General features: G+C 35.2%; 1 protein-coding gene across 1 annotated transcript in view; it reads right to left on the bottom strand.

The window, feature by feature from the left end:
- Positions 1-358: 358 nt before the first annotated feature.
- Positions 359-17,520, bottom strand: part of SCML2 (Scm polycomb group protein like 2) — a 139,005-nt gene continuing 121,843 nt past the window's right edge. The window contains exons 10-15 of the mRNA XM_044666952.1: positions 17,314-17,517; positions 12,307-12,489; positions 10,088-10,201; positions 8,838-9,116; positions 2,459-2,622; positions 359-484 (exon numbers count right to left, since the gene is read on the bottom strand). Of these exons, the coding sequence (XP_044522887.1) occupies positions 359-484; positions 2,459-2,622; positions 8,838-9,116; positions 10,088-10,201; positions 12,307-12,489; positions 17,314-17,517 (1,070 nt within the window). The remainder of the gene's footprint in view (positions 485-2,458; positions 2,623-8,837; positions 9,117-10,087; positions 10,202-12,306; positions 12,490-17,313; positions 17,518-17,520) is intronic.

Genomic DNA, 17,520 nt, shown 5'->3' with positions numbered 1-17,520 from the left:
TCTTTTGTTTGTTAAATCCTTTGGGATTCAGCTATTTTGGTTCTCAATGTGAAGTTAAAGTTAATGAAAGCTTGTACATTTCCTATATCAATTATATTTATCAAAATATATGAAAAAATAAACCCCAATTTACCACTAGCAATAGTCAGTTAAATTCTCACCCCTTGAATGAATCTTGAAATGCTATAACAGAATAATTTCCTGTAAATAGTAGAAATATCACATTTTAAAAGAGAAATTTTCTGGAAACTGAGAACTAGATAATATAGCAAAATATTTTTAAATAAAAATGGTGAATATGTAAACCTGAGAAGTCATTTCAACCAGAAAATACAATAATCTCGGTCTCTCTCACTTTCTAATACTTTCCTTGTTTGAGTCTTTCAATGTGGTAGCAGAGCTTTAATGCTGGTCCCAACTTTAGTCCCATATATCTCATTATCATATCACTCCTCAATAACAGCAGTGCTTTTCCATCAATTTCCTATAGAGGAAAGAAAAAAAGAGAATACTAATAGATTATTTTCACTTATTTTAAAAGTACTAAATGACAAATGAAAGTAGATTTATATTTCTAAAAATATTCTAAAAATCTATTTAATAAATTGTAAATAAAGCATGGAAGTTATAGTAATAAAATTATTTATCTACATACCGAAAGACACTGTTATTTCATCAGAACCTATGTATGACTTACCAATAAGCCCAAGGCACATGAATGTCAAATGACACATCTGAATCCATATTCCTACCTCTAACTGTTGCCACTATAATCCGAAAATCCACTTTTTAAGAAATTTCAAAGGAAATTTGATAGTATATCTATTTTACTAAGAAAAGACAGAAATAAAGTATAATTTTCCAATTTTATTATTTCAAACCTGGATACCTATGGGGCACTGGATTATTACTAGGTTCAAACTCTAGACTACCAATGTCTACCATTTAAACACTGCACGACACAGCAAAAATATTTACAAAACTTACTGCAAAGATTAAACAAAGTTAATGTATGTGAGACCTTGTAAACTTCAATAGTCTGTAAATGTTAGAAATTATTATGAAGGGAGCAGCTGGGTAGCACAGTGGATTGAGAGCCAGGCCCAGGGATGAGAGGTCCTGGGTTCAAATATGACCTCAGACACTTCCTAGATGTATGACCCTGGGCAAGTCACTTAACCTCCATTGCCTAGCCCTTACCACTCTTCTGCCATGGAACCAATACACAGTATCAATTCCAAGACAGAAGGTAGGGGTTAAAAAAAATTTATTAAGAACATAGTAACTAAATAGGTAAATAGCAGCATATATAAGTTCAATCTCAATTGTTTATTCACTTGCTCTGAAAATGAAGGAGCATGATTATGCAGTGCCCAATATTAATGCCATCAATGTAAAAATTCCATGAAATTAATTTCTTTAAGGTGAATATTAATTATAACATTCCTTAAAGAGGAACAAATACTATAAGCTAACCCTGAATTTTCTAAGCTAGAAAGCAAACAACACAGTAAACATTAGGCCACTCTTTTTAATGGTTTAGAAGAAAAAACTACTAGTTACATCTGTTGGCTTCTTTGTGCCTCAAAATCTCACTGGCCCTACTTTAAGTTCCAGAGAAGTTGCTGATAAGAATAAGTGAAGAGTTTTTACACAGAGTATTACTTGCCTATCCAGATGTAATCATTTGTCCAGATCAACCTCTGGCCTCATTCTCTTCCCAAAACAAAACATGTGGGGGAAACTAGGTGACACAATGGCTAGAATGCCAGGTCTGGAGTGGGAAAGACCTGGGTTCAAATGTGGCCTCAGAAACTTCCTAGCTATGTGTTCATGAGCAAGTCACTTAACTGTATTTTTGCTTTGCCCTTCTGTCTGAGGGAGGGAGGGAGAGCAAGGCACTGACTATGCTAGATGGGGGGGAGGGGAGGTTTACAATAATAAAACCAAAAAACTTTGGTCTTGAGGAAGATGGATTTTACTGAAAGAATACATAAGTGAATATAAGATAATTTGAAGAAAAGGGAGCTAACAAATTAGGCAGTTCTGGGAAAGCTTCATGAACAAATGTTATTTTGTATATTACTGTACTCTGGTGTTTCACTTTCTAGGGAATATCAAAGAATAGCATTTGCATCCCAAAATTTCAGTAATTAGGTAGGTATTTCAACAGATGAGTCAACAGGCATCTAATCATTACTAGGTCAGTAAAGCAACATGAGAAGAAAGAAATTAGTAACTTGTCTATACTATCTTTTTTCTATTGTTAATAAGATATAGGAGTAGAAAATATTCTCAAATAATTTTCAAGGCTTTATTTTTTACGTATATAGTTACAGAAATCTAATCATTTGAAAGGATCCTGTACTATCAATGTGAATTAACCTTTAATTGCAGTAACCTGTGGACTGATAAAAAGTTACTACATGGAGAAAATCAAACAAAATGGTACCCCTACATGTCTCCTGAAAAGCTCTGCATGTGGTGCTAATGCCTGAGGATCAGCTTCTTTCACAAATCGCATTACTTCATCTATAGACCAATTTGAGGGATCTTTATTGAGTCCTCTTGAAGATTCCCGTTTTAGTGCACTGAGATCTGGTCCAGTTGTCGAACTTGCAGCTTCAGTGAAAAAAAAAATGAGGAAAAACACAGAACATCCACTTATTGGAAACATACTCATTTTAATATGGATGAAAGAGAAATTAAAATTAATTAAATGTCTTGGCTTTAGCACTCATCTTAAAATAATTAACTTGAAAGAAGAGTGATATTCTGGCTCTTGGGAACCCTTGAATAATCAGAACCATGCTGACCCAAAAAGTTTTAGGAAAAAAACGAGAACAGGCTGAACAAAGAATGTGTGAATATATGTACTGAAAAGGCTTCCGTTCAGAAAAAAAATCTTTATTCCATTTCAAAATAAGTCATGTCATCAAAGGTAAGCAGAAATAGGAAATTATGGCTAATCCCAGCCACATGAGTTTAATAAAATATTTAAATTGGGGTCAGGTTAGCTAGAATTTATACTTAACATATTTACCTATCATTTCTTTTTCATTAAAAAATTTTTTATTAATAGAATTTATTTATAAGTATCTTAGCTCCTCCCTACATCATAGAAAGTATCATCCAGAAGTCAGATATGTATATGTAAATTATGTCTTCCAAGGTTTCCATTTTTCACTTTTTTCCCCCAAGGGGACATTCACAAGTTATTCTTCAAATATTAAATCTATAGCTGTATATAATATTTTTAGTTCTATTTATTTCATTGTTCACTATCCAATGTAGTTCCTTCAAAGTTTAAAAAAAAATTAACTTGTTCTTTGCTTTTTACAGCACAGTAGTATTCCATCACAATCATATACCACAATTTGTTCAGTCATTCCCCATTTGAAGGACATCCCCTCAATTTTCAGTTCTTTGCAATCACAAAGACAGCTGTTATATATTTTTTGCAAAATATAGATTCTTTTCCTGATCTACTTGGGAAACACACCCAGCAATGATATTTCTGGGTCTGAGGTATACATAGTTTTATACCTTTCTGGGTGCAATACCAAATTGCGCTCCAAAATGGTTGGGTTAATTCAGTGTCAACAACAATGTATTGGGGTCTCCTTTCTTCCACATCCCCTCTAACATTTATCATTTTGATTTTTTCATCCAAAAATTGTTCATATCTTTTGCTTATTTATCAGTTGAGGGATGGCTCTCATTCTTAGAAATCTGACAAACTTTATATATTTTAGAAATGAGACCTCTATCCAAGAGGTTGTCTATAAACACCACCCCCAATCTTCTGCTTTCCTTCTAATCTTAACATTTATTCGTACAAAACCTTTTCAAATTAATATTCTCAGAATTAACCATTTTACATCTCATAATGCTCTCCATTCTCTTGACTTGTAAATTCCTCTCCTATACATAACCCTAAATGGTAATATGTTTCCTGTTTCTCTAATTATAAAGAAATTATGATAGCTCATCTTAGGTCTAGAATTATATATCCATTTTTATCTTATTGTAGTGAATGGTGTAAGATATTGGTCTATCTATCACAACATTTTTTACCAAATACTGATTTCTCGTCCCCCCAAATCTGGACCTATGCTTTTGTCAAATGCCTGCACTGTTCCACTGATCTACCTTTTTATTTCTTAGCCAGTAATTAGATAGTTTTGATAATTATTGGTGTATAATAAGATTTAAAAATTGGTACTGTTATACCACCATCTTTTAAGTTTTTTTTCATTTAATTCTTTTGATATTCCTGGTCCTTTAATGTTCTTCCAAATGAATTTTATTATTTTTTCTAGCTCAATAAAACAATTTTTTTGGCAAATTAATTGGGGTGGTATTAAGTAGATTAGTTTAGGTAGTATTGGCAATTTAAGTATATTGCCTTTGCCTATTCATGAACAATTAATATTTTTCTAATTATTTAGATCTGACTTTGTGTAAAAAGTTTTATAATTATGTTCATGTAGTTTCTATTTGTTTTGGTAGGTGCACTCCCAGGGTATTTTATTCTATCTGTGGTTATTTTAAATGAAATATTTCTATCTCTTCTTCTAGGACTTTGTTAGTAATATACAAAAATTCTGATGATTTATGGGATTTAATTTGTATCTTGTTACTTATTATTTCTTAAGAATTGAAAACTTTTATTTTGCTGTGTTGGCCTACCAGAACTGCCACTGAAGTTTAGGAAAAAAACCTATTGTCTAGCATTTCACATTATATCTACTTAACATTTCTAATAAAATTTCATTTTGAAGTACCAGTGAGTCATTTATTGCGGATTTCTAAAGATTCTTTCTAAAAGTGTAAATTTTTCAGGAAAAAGATACTTTTGGTGTCTCTAGTTGTCAAAGATAACTTTAATATTTGTCTTTTAAGATTCCTCTTCCAAAGTATATTGAAAAAGGAATCGATGATCTGTTTTACTATTTCTTTGACTTAAATCTTTAAAAAGATCAAAATGCAATTTCCAGTCAATCTTGACTTCTCACTCTTCCTTTCCTCTTTAATCAATCAGTTGCCAAATCTTTTTCATTCACAACAGCTTTCACTTCTACCTCCAGCCCCTGCTCACAAGCTCATCATCCTAGCTAACCTTCTTAATATCCCTCATCTGAACTATTTCAACAGATTCCTAACTGGTATCCCTGACCCAAATCTCTCCTCCACCAAATCCAAAGCCTACCCACCTGCCACAGTCTGACCATGTTCTTCTCTTGCTTCACAGACATGTGAAAACGAAAATGCCTTGATTTTCTTGAGCCCGTCCCTCCACCTCAGTAAGGAAGGGGAACTGTGTGAGACTGACGGAACCAATCAGGATACAGAATGGCTTGATGAATCAGCAGTCCTTTGAAGTGAATGAGAATAAACCCAGTGCAGAGCCATCAGCTAAGCCTTGGACTTTTTGGAAAGTCCTACTTCATGAGTTTCAGCTGGCCTCAAGACTCTTCCCATTATCCTGCTTATCTTGTTGCCTGTACTCAAGCACTGGACTCTCTGACCTCATCCCCACTTATCTTGGTGACTGTCCTTGAAGTACCAAAAAAGCCCTTTACCCCTTATTCCTGGAACTCTGCCCATAACACCTCCCATTCCTTCCCTGGATCAGCCCATTGACCACCACCCTTTGTTAGAAAAATATGTAAATTGCTGCCTGCTGTTTCTAAGCTGAGCTATCCAGGCACCACGCTTACTGTCCCACATATGTATGGAAGTACCTGCTTAATTAAAGATCACTTTTGGCTTTCATAGGCATAGCATTCCTCAAGTATGCATCCCCTTGAAGAAAGAAGAACTTTGGTCCCATTTGACCCTGTTTTGCAGTGTCACGGGATAATCTTCCTCTTGGGGTCAGAGGGACTGAGTCCCATATAGTTCTTGCCTCAGTGATCTCTAACATTCAATACAAACTCCTCTGATGGCCTTCAAAGTCTTTCACAATATGGCTCCAATTTAGCTTTCCAGTATTATATAGTATCCCTCCCTTTTATTTACTTTTCAGTCCAGCCCTATAGGCCTTTGTAGTTAATGCTCACAAACCACATTCCATCTTCCTGCTTCCTTCCATGCCTTTACACACAACGATCCCTTTTCCTGGAATGCCCTCTTCCTCTTTATCTTTCCTGAAATTCTTGAATAACCTTTCAAAGCTCAGCTCAAATATCCTGAATGTCTCTCACAAATTACTTATGTTTACATATATATTTTTATTTGTACACAGACTCCCAGGATCAGAGATAAAGAGCTAGAAGGGACCTCAAGGAGCCATAATTCACTTTACTTATTTTACAGATAAGGCAAATGAGACTGAGGTAGGTTATGGGACTTCCCAAGGTCACATACCAGAATTCACACTTGAATTCAGATCCTCAAGTCTATAAAACCAGAGTTCTTTCTAGTGTACAATGCTGATTTCCTAATGCTGTCACCCCTGACTGAATGTAGGTGATGTTTCCACAGAAATAAAGACAGATGTGAATAAGTGAAGAAATACTAACTGTTCATTGTTGGGCTATGCTAATAAAATGACAAAATCTAAATCAATTTTTAGATTCAGCATCAGTAATAACAATCAAATTACAAAAAAATATTATTTAAGACCTAGGTGGAGAAAAATTCATCCAGAGGAATAAAAGGTTAAGAAACTAAAAGGGAACAGTAATTTTTAAAAATTGGAGAGTAGGGGGCAGCTGGGTGGCTCAGTGGATTTAGAGCCAGATCTAGAGATAGAAGGTCTTAAATTCAAATCTGGCCTCAGAAACTTCCTAGGTCTGTGTGTGACCCTGGATAAGTCACTTAATCCCCATTGCCTAGCCCTTACCACTCTTTTGCCTTGGAATCAATACACAATATTGAGTCTAAGATGGAAGGTAAGTATTTAAAAAAAACCCCTCACTTAAGAGTTGAGGTAACTAAGGTCCAGGGAAATTAAGTACTTTCCCCAATATCATATAGGCAATAAAAATCATTCAAGATTTGAATTTGAACTCAGGCTTGACTCCAGAATCAAGGTTCTTGCTTTTGTATTGGAACCAATACACAGTTACTTAGGGTTTCTTTAAAAATAACAAATTTTTTTTAAAAAGTGGAAAGTAAGGAAGTTGAAGTCTCAGGTCTCAAAGTATACTAGAAAGTAGAAATCATCAAAAACATTTTGGTATATATTTAAAAAATAGAAAAGTTGATCAGTAGAATAAATTAGATATATCGTATAGAAAGAAATCCAAAGATCCCCAAATACTTAGATAAGACCTCACAATTCAATAAAAATTGCTGGAAAAAGACTGATTAGGTTTAGACCAATATCTCCTACATATACATCAAAGTAAGTTCCAAATGAATACAAGATGTATGTATAAGAGATCACATGACAGAAAATTAAGAGGAGGAAAGTTGGAAGTACTTTCCTCAACTTTGGGTAGAATTCAAGACCAAATTAGCAATAAAGAAGTGTCAAAGTCTAATGCATTGCTGATGGAGTTGTGATTTGGAATTATGCCCAAAGGGCTTTAAAAGATTGCCTGCCTTTTGATCCAGCAATACCACTACTGGCTTTGTAGCCCAAAGAGATGATTTAATATGTTTGTACAAAAATATTTATAGCCATGCTTTTTGTGATGGCAAAAAACTGGAAAATGAAGGGTGTCCCTCAACTGGGGAATGGTGGAACAAATTGTGGTATCTGATGGTGATGGAATACTATTATGCTATAGTGGTGAATTGCTTAATTTCTGAAAAACTGGGAAGACCTCCATGAACTGATGTGGAGTGAAATGAGCAGAACCAGGAGAACATTGTACACAGTAACTGAAACACTGTAGGATGATCAAATGTAATAGACTTTGCTACTAGCAACAATGCAATGATCCAGGATAATCCTGAGATTTATGATTAAGAACCCTATCCACATTCAGAGAAAGAACTGTGTGTAAGGATGGAATTTGTGCAAGGGGGATGGGACAAAAGGAGCCAGAGAAGGAGTGGTTGACAGTTGGTGACAGTTGAGACCAGAGAGAATTCTGAGTAATTCTCCGGAAAAAGAAAGGAGGAGGAGGAAAAGGGTTCTGGCGGAGGACATCCTAGCTCCGATCCAGTCAAGTGCTACTGGTGGAACTATGAATTGATCCAACCATTGTAGAAGGCAATGTATAACTAAATCCCAAAAATGTGGTGTTCAAAATGAAATACTTCATTCAGATGTGGTCTAATTGAAGAAGAATATAGTGGGACCATCCTCCTAAATTCTGGATACAATGTTTCTTAATGTCACCTAAAAGAAGGTTGAACTGCTACACTGTTCTGTTCTCATATCAAGCTTAGAGTACAACAAAATTTTAATTTTGTCATTCCTCCTCAGTCCTGCATTTGCCAAGTTTCTCTCTCTCAATTTCCCTAATTGAAACCTTCCTAATTGTAAGTAAACTTCCATAAAAGTCAATTTTGACTTGAGATTATTCTTAATTGAGGATTGACAATAGTTCAATCCTCTGGTGACCATATTTTAATATACTGAACCCATAAAACCCCTTTCTCACCCTTATGAATTCACTTTGTGAACAACAGTACAAAAAATCATGAAATTCTTTAAGTAGCAAAATAACATATTTGTAGAACAAATCATCTAAACTAAACCTTCAGCATATTTTTTTTTGACATAACTATCAAAGGAATTTGTTTTGCATCACTATACATATTTGTTATGAGTTTTGTCTTTCTTGCATACTCAATACATGGAGAAGGGGAAGGAGGGAATCTGGACCTGAAATGGAAATAAAACTGAATTTCAAAATAATTAAATAGAACAATACCTTCGATTCTCCTTTGCATTCGGCTCCTGTTGCTTTCATAATAATTGTTCCCAGCAGGATTCAATGACAGTTTGTGTAAGACTGGCACCGAGTTTGAGGTAGTAGTTACTGACTGAAGAGAATTTCTATAAAATGTAGTATTTGCTGAGGTACGACAGTTTGTGGGATTTCTACGGGCAGGGCTTGAAGGATTTCCTGAATTCAATGATGAATCCATTGATTCTTCAGAAAATCTGTGGTCTTTGGGCATGCCATTTTCTTCAGTTGGCAATATTTCTGCTATTGTTGAAAATAACCACAAAGGTTATTTACTCAATGGACTTATATATCAAATCACTTTATAATAAAAGCTATTGCAATATAATTTATTTACAACAAATGATTTCCCAATCTCAAGCAATAAGCACCAATGTGGTATGGTGGATGGAGACTCAGTCTCAAAATCAGGAAGAACTGGGTCAAAGTCTCACTTCTGGGATTTACTGATGCTATGACCTAAGCAAGTCACTCAATCTCTCAGTCCTCTAAGCAACATTCTAAAGCTATTAATTACAGAGCAAATGCCAATCTGCACTGGTAGATAGGGTTTTCTCACAGGGTAACCTTTCTATACCAATGAAATCTGGATTCAGTCCCACACCAAATTTAAGCAATATTTAGTGCAATAAATCTCTATTATAACAAATATGGACTGTCTTTTGGAATTTTGTATGAGATGTAGCCTAGAATCAAATTTTATCATCATAAATCTGTAATGATCCATGTTATACAGAAACAGAGCAATTTGTATCTCGTCACAGAAAGTAACAATAAGAATGTTTATGTTTAATTTAAAAAACAAAAATTATAGTATATTACTACCCAAATAGGATATCCTGCAAATATTTATTACTACAAAAATGTAATAAATTTTTGCCAAAATGAGTTTACTTGGCGTAAAAAAATAAAAATCAGTAACCTGGGAGTTAAAACTTTCAGTACACTAGAAAGGGGAGGCCTTTCTTCTTTTCTCTTCTGTCTTTCAGCATGACAAAAGCTAATAGGCAGGCATTCTTGCCAGAAAGTATACTTCTGCACATATATCACATTAGGAAAGCATGCTATGCAAAGGATACAATGAAGCACAAAACTGACCTTTAAGAAGACTCTAATTGTCAATTTGACTTTGGTACTAATTTAGAATCCTAACTATTGAGGCCTTGGTATTCAAAATATTTTCCCATTCTTCAGAATGAATAAATGATAGTTACCTTCAGATGCATGCACTTCTGTTCTAGGAAGTTTAGGGGAAAGAGGGGCAGTATAAGGTGGAGAATCCTGAGAATATCTTTTAGTACTTCTATTTTCTAATATTTCTTCTTTTGCTGTGAAAAAAAAAGTTTATTATACGTATTACATCTATGAGCTGTTTTTTTTTACATCGTTACAAAACTCATTTATGTTTCCATGTTATTTAACTGCTAAAGATTTACTCATAACATAAATATTTGGTTTACTCACTCAGACTATTTCTAAAGCACCTTCTATGTCACATTTCTATAACATCTAACTTTGCAGAAGTTAATTATCCCAGAAGTACCATGCCAAGTTAGAATAATCACTCTACAGTGAGTACACAGCTGTGAGTCTTAGAAGCTACTTTAATATATTATGCTCCAGTCAAATGCTTGTCAAAAAAACTTGTCTTTTGTTTTGTGTCGAGTTATGAAGAATAGGCATTTTGGTTGAGTGCTAGCCTCACAATGATTAGCACCATGATGTGCTTTAACTCCCACACATCCTTTAAAGAACTCCCTTTACAAATTCAAACCTACCCTTACAAGTTAGCAAGCAGCACCTTAGCCAAAGCATCATTAACCTGCTTTCTTCACTAATATGGCTTTAAAATACAAATACCCCTAAAAAACCTTTTATGTTAGAGTTTAAATTAGAAACTAATATCTTAATTCAAAATTAACAATTACATTTAAGTTTAATGGCCAAGAATTCTGGCATCAATTTTAAAAGCTTGAGTTAGAACCATGGTTCTATCCCTTTTTTATCTAGATTTTAGGAGATTAATTCTCTTTTGGCCTTACGGACCTCAAAAATGAAATGAAGGGCCCTTAGAGGCTAAGGTCCTTTCTGGCTCCAAATCCTATGACTTTGGCAAAGATTAACTGACATCCAGATCGAGCAGGAATGTTCAGAAGGGACCAAATATATATTACCCACTTTAAAATTTTGCCTAAAAGGGCTATCTCTGTCTATGCTGTTGAGCATCTCCTTATGACATTTTTGAAATTCCTGGTGTACATTATCAATGCCTACTTGTATGAAATGGTATTTCATTCAGTAAGTATGTGGGGAGGCATCTACCATCAAACAATGATTTCCCCTCAGACCTTATTGTATCACCAACTACATCAGTCTATAACTTTATGATTAAAAATACCTAACAGTTGGGAAAAAAAGATGAGCACAGCCTCCCTATATACTTATTAATAAATTATATCCATGGAAACCATACTGATAATTATGAAACCCACATAAAAACAAAATTTTTTTAAAGATGGCATATGGTTCAGATAATGCTGTTATGTGACAGTCAATAGGGAGCTACCAGAGTTTTACTAAGAGTAGAGATGTGGTCATTTCTGAACTTTAATGAAAATCATTAGGCAGTTGTGTTGAGGAGAGATTGGAGAAGTCAAAGAGTAGAAGGAGAGATGCCAATTACAAGAAACTGAACTAGGGTACAATGGTTATGAATAAAGAGAAGGCAACAGGTACAAGAAATGTTACTGTGGTTAGAGAAACAACTAGATTGGGTTCATTTTGAGTATAGTGAATCACTCAAAAGTTTTGTATATTTGTTCATGAGTCCTCTGCCCTTTATATGGAAATGCAATCCTGAATTTGCTATGTTTATTTGTTACCTTGAGTGCTTATATGGAAGGTAAAAACATTACTAGCTACATTTATGAAGTCATGAGCTGCAGGTGGAGGTTTTCCAGTCCAAAGAATGGAGATATAATGAATACACAATACATTTTGATATACTGGATCAGGTTTGTATAAGCCCAGAATCTGGGAGATCTTAAGTCATGTGTTATCCTTGTGATCATGAAAGTTATGAATTTATTTTATACTACCACAGAAAAGTACTCAAATATTCTTATATTGTGTCCACCTTACGTTATTTTTCTAAGTAATAACCAGATAACAGAATATAGAAAGGTTAATGATTAAGAGAGAATTTCAACAAAACCCACAGGCCTTGATTCTTAAGTTCCATTGCCCATAAACGGAGACATTTCCTTTATGTTTGTAAAACAAAGAAAATGTAGAGTATAACACTTGTAATTTCAATACACAGTTCAATCCTGAATAAATACTAGTTTCTATAGAAAGATAGGTCTCTTAAAGTTAGCTATTTTATTGACAATGAAAAAAGTAACATAAAAATGCAGAATGTATTTTCTGTCACCTGGTTTATTTCTATCATATTCTGTCGGGCTATGGGTAGTTCCCATATAAGGGCTGAAAGGCTGGCTACTAAAAAGGTTATCACACTGTAGACTGTGGCAGAGTTTCTCCAGAAAACGAAGGACAAATGATGCACTGTTCACAGAAGGAAGGTTGGTGGCATGTTTTTCCCCATCAAAGGATGCTGTAGGGAAAAAAGAAGGGGGGAGGGGGAAATCAAAACTATACATACACAGATATAAAATCAATTACTTTCCAAAAAAAGATTACAAATTTAATTTGCCTCTTATGTTTCTAAAACTATGTCATTTTCATGGCTCCAGAAAAATTTTTTAATTTTTTTGCCCTTACAAATATCTTAAAGTATTAGAATTATACCAGCTCATGTAAATGCAGTACATCCCTTCCAAATGTGAGACCATATCATAAATTTCTGATTAATAGATTATCCAAACTGCAGATTAGCTATAACACCCTGCCAGCTGCTCCCCCTATACTCAACTGGGTTGGTGCTATTGCCCTATTCCACCTCATAGAGGCTTCAATGAGAATAAATATACTGTCTAATTTAACTGAGCAGAAAGATTGTGTTAAGGCTCTGTTATGAATCTCTTTTCACTACAGTAAGATTCTTCCTTGTCTTTCAAATACTATGCTGGTAAAGTGAGCCAAAAAAAAGGTAAGCATTACTCAGAGCAGATTCCTATTTTTACAGTTGGGTTGGAGCTTCACCATCACCATTGGAGTTAAATTTATGCACCTTCAGGAAAAGAGCTGTGGCTCACATCCAGCTGGGCAGATTATCAAATTACTTCAATTATGTGTGCCTAAAGCTCCCTTCATTCAGAGTAAAACTGAAAAGTTCAGTATGAAAAGTTCAGTAGAAAACAGAGTTCCCTTTCACTGTAATTTAACTACTTAGTAGATAAATTCATTTTTAAAAATAACACATTTTTACTTCTCAAAGTGCCATGTTCTGCCTGTCTTTTGAATATTACTTATAGGTTCACGGCTCTAAAAAGGGAGTCTTTTCTACCTCTCTAACATAAGGTTAAGTCATTTTCAATTGAGTTCAATTCTTTGTGACCCCATATGGGGTTTTCTTGGCAAAGATACTGGAGTGATTTGCCATAACCTTCTCCAAATCATTTTACAGATAAGAACGGAGGCAAACATAGTTAAGTAACTTGCCTGGGATCACACAGATAGTAAGCTCTGAGACTGACTTTGGGCTCAGGTGTTCCTAACTCTAGGCTTGGCATTCTACTATACCACCCAGTTGTTCCTCCCACCCCACCCCACCCCACTACAGTGTTCTTTTCTAAACTAGCTCTATCATCATCAGAAAGAGAAAACATTTAAGAGAAAGAGAAAAATAAGAATGACTAGGATTTCTTAAAAATAATGTTCACTTATGTCAAGCTTCTGACTACTAGGTAAGGTTAAATGAAAATATGGAAGAGGAGAAAACACTGACAAATTTTCATATAACAAGAAAACACTAATATATGTTTTTATAGTTAAATAATTATCGCACCAACAAAAGTAATGCTAATTGCAAAAAGAATATGCCTATTATTGCAAAATGGTCATTTAAAACGCAGCATGTTTACTTTTTAAAAGTTGACAGATTAGAAATAAAAAATATGTTTGAAATGATGGAGGAAAAAGTCATATTTTGGTTCTTTTCTGTTTTTGTTCTTTTGGCCAGGCATCAGGAAATAAACTAGAAAAGGGAGAAGGGCTACCTTCTCCTGCTTTCTCTTGAACCCTGTGGCCCTAAGGAACAGGCCTGGAGTGTTATAGTTTTAGTGTTTCGTTTGTCCTTTTCAGTCCTGTGATCAAGGGAATAAGAATCCCCACCGACCATGGAATTCAGCCATTGCAACCTTGGAGCCATGATCCAGGTTGGACACTATAGTAAACCAATCCAGCAGAGAAGCTCTGAGAAGCCAAAGGCACCCCAAGAGTCAAGTCCGAAGGCAGTTTTGGACTTAGAACTATTCTATAAAAGAATGGAAGTATGATCCAAATCCCCTTTCCCTCCCTAGAGAATACAAAGTAGTGCAGAAGGGGTTTATTGCCCATGTATTGGTAATATGTATGGTAATTTCTTATACCTCTGAAGTACATATTCCTTTGCAAAAATAATTCATCTATTAAGAGGTTAAATGAAATTAGGGTGTAAGAGAAACCCCTACAAATCAAGGAAGCACTACTGGTGGGAGCTGGAGCCAATAACAAAGGCCAAGCATCCAAACCCCTTAGGGGTTCCAGAGAACACTAGAGCAGTGATGGGCAAACTATGGTGGATGGGGGGAGGGGGGCCTGAAATGTTCTATCTGCCCTGCAACATTATTCCTAATCTGACAAATACAATGAGTAGGATATCATACAATTAAACTTTGAAAGAGTTGCCTTAGAAACAGAATGACAGATGAGCATTTCCTTTCCTTTGGCCCCCTCTTTTAAAAAATTTGCTCATCACTGGCCTAGAGGAAAGGTAAAATGTAGCACACCTGGCCTTCAGAGAGTGGGGCTAACTTACATTTACACTTACATTTGGTGGGGAGAAGGGGAACCTAGCATGCAGGAAAATGGCTTGATTAGGATAAAATTGGGTTCCTCCCATTTGCAGGAACTCCAGAAAAAATTTTCTGCCCAGGATTTTTAATTGAAATTTACAAATATTGTATCATTTAAAATCTCTGCAATAACCTGGAATATAGCTGCTGTTATTATCTCTATTTTACATTTGAGGAAATTGAGAAAAACAGTTGAGCAGGATCTCACAGCTGGTCAAATGTGGATTCAAGTAATCCAGACTCCAGGCCCAGTGTTGTATTAATGAATACAGATATTAGAAATGCTAAATTTAATGTGAGAAATCTGGAACTCAAATCACCAGAATGCTATTGGCTGTCTTGGGTGTTTGGAACTGTACAGGAGTGTGCAATACTGGCTATTTTGAGCCTTCATTCTCTGATACAGTGGAAAAAAGCGGAAGGACATTACTTATGCTTTCTCAGAAAATTAATCTGTAATCTGTATTAGGGGGAAGGACTATGTCCAAACTGTGCCCTTTTCCATTTGATGTTTCCTGCTGTTAGCATGGATGGCAAATATTTCAAACAGTGGGGAAGTGTTCACAGGTAGTTAGAGCATGATCACCTAAAGATGAGGGCCTACCTCCTGAAAGAAGATATTCTTCATTTCCCCTATGGTGTGGGTAGGAATAGCCCGATTGGCTGCATAGTTGGAACAGATGGCATCTTTTAAAACTGTAGTCTGGGACTCTTATTCTCTTTCTAGTGTGTACATTTTCTGCTCTGAATCCAGAAAGAGTAAAGATCCACCCACAGAACAGGCACTATGACCTGAACCAAAGAGGAGGGAAGAGTTCTTTTTGATATACTGCTGACCTGAGAAATGAACTTTGGGGTTTGTCTTAGGTTATTTGTTGGGTGTTTGTCTTTCTGAGTGCTAGGTGGGAGAAGGGCCAATTCTTTTGTGACCTTAGAGCCAAGATTCCAGGCTGTATATTTTTGCCACCTAGCAGAGAAGCTGAGAAGCTCAGAGGCTAGGGTGCCTAAGATTCAAACCCAAGGCAGGGTTTGGACTTGGAATGGTCCTTTTGAGTAAAGCTATGAACCTAATTCTCCCTCCCTCCAGAGAGTATGGGGTGGTCCAAAATTGAGATTACGTCCTCCACACATTGGGGTGTAGGAATATGTTTGAATGTGTATCCTTTTTAAAAAAAAAACATTACTTTCTGTCTTAGAGTCACTACTAAACATTGGTTTCAAGGCAGAAGAGAGGTAAAGGAAAAGCAAATTGTGCTTAAGTGACTTGCTCAGGGTCACACAGCTAAATAAGTATCTATCTGAGGTCAGATTTTATGATTAAAATATTCAAAAGACTAATTTTTAGATAAGGATATCAATATCAATTTATTGATTAGGATAGCATATAACCAACAGATTGATAGTTCAGTGGCCTCCTCTTCAACAAAAAACTCCAAAAGTCCTTTAGGTAGATCTATAAGTCCAGTCTGGGAGCTCATTATTCAGCTTCTCCCTAGGACATCCCAAGACATCTTTGACTAATGAACAGTTGGTGAGGTGGTTTTTTATTAAGACTCTCAATCCCTCCCTACCCCCAAAGGTAAGGGGATTACATAAGCAGGAAGAACCTTAAAAGCATGAAAACTTGGCATTACTAATATAGATTAACCATGTGTTTTTTTTTGTTTGTTTGTTTGTTTTTTTTGGTGGGGAGGGTGCGCAAATTCTTAGGAGTTCCTCAGAAAAAAGAAAATGTTCAAAGGTTAAGAGTCTGGATGAAGTCCTTCTAATTCAGTATCCTAATCTAGGAATTGATTGGGGCCTCCTGAATCTAGGCTCCTGACATAGGAATTAAAACAGCATATAAAAAATAAATTCTCACAATTTGAACCTGGCTCTCTATCCAATAACCCACCTAGCTGCCTCTGTATGGGTATTCTTGCTCTTCCTTGGAAATATATTTATTTTTGGTAAAAAATAAGTTTAAAAAAAATTATACTTTGAGCTTACCCTAGGACAATGACAAAGATATCTAGGATCTTATAGCAAAACATAAGTTGCTTAACTAAAGGTTAAGGTTTTAAAAAAGAAACCAAATAAATTAACTAGAGTATGAATAAACTAAACTGGAAATATTTTAATTAATATCAAACATTCTGTGTACAAGGGTAAAGTGATAGGATTTTACAATCCAGTAGGATGATTTGGCTCTTCTAAGTCTCATTTCTAAAAAAAATGCCTATTCACTATGGCCCCCTAAATTTTGTTTATATATGAGGTCCAATACTAAAAAGCTTGCATACATGTCTTCATTTTAAAGTATAATTCAGACATTGACAGTATTTATCAATATTAAGTTAAAAGGCTAAACCACAAAAGTTTATTATCTTCCCTTGCACACAAGGAAACTATCTTTAAGAGCATAAAAATTTGGCATGTATTACCAGTTATCATTTCTCCTCCATGATGTCCTGATTTAAGGAATCCAAAAACCATTTTAACTTGGTGGGCACAATCTACACAAGCCTGAACAGCCTGACGAAGTACCACATTAACAGGTCCTGGTCCAAAGTGATCAGGAAGGAGCTGTACTTTTTTCTTATCCAGGTGAGGTCCAGAATTTCCATGTTTGTTCACATAGACACAAACTG

The sequence above is a fragment of the Gracilinanus agilis genome, chromosome 3 (genome assembly GCF_016433145.1).
Source record: "Gracilinanus agilis isolate LMUSP501 chromosome 3, AgileGrace, whole genome shotgun sequence".
NCBI classification, from domain to species: domain Eukaryota; kingdom Metazoa; phylum Chordata; class Mammalia; order Didelphimorphia; family Didelphidae; genus Gracilinanus; species Gracilinanus agilis.
Note: the sequence above shows the minus strand (reverse complement) of the source record. Positions and strands in the feature narration are given on the sequence as shown.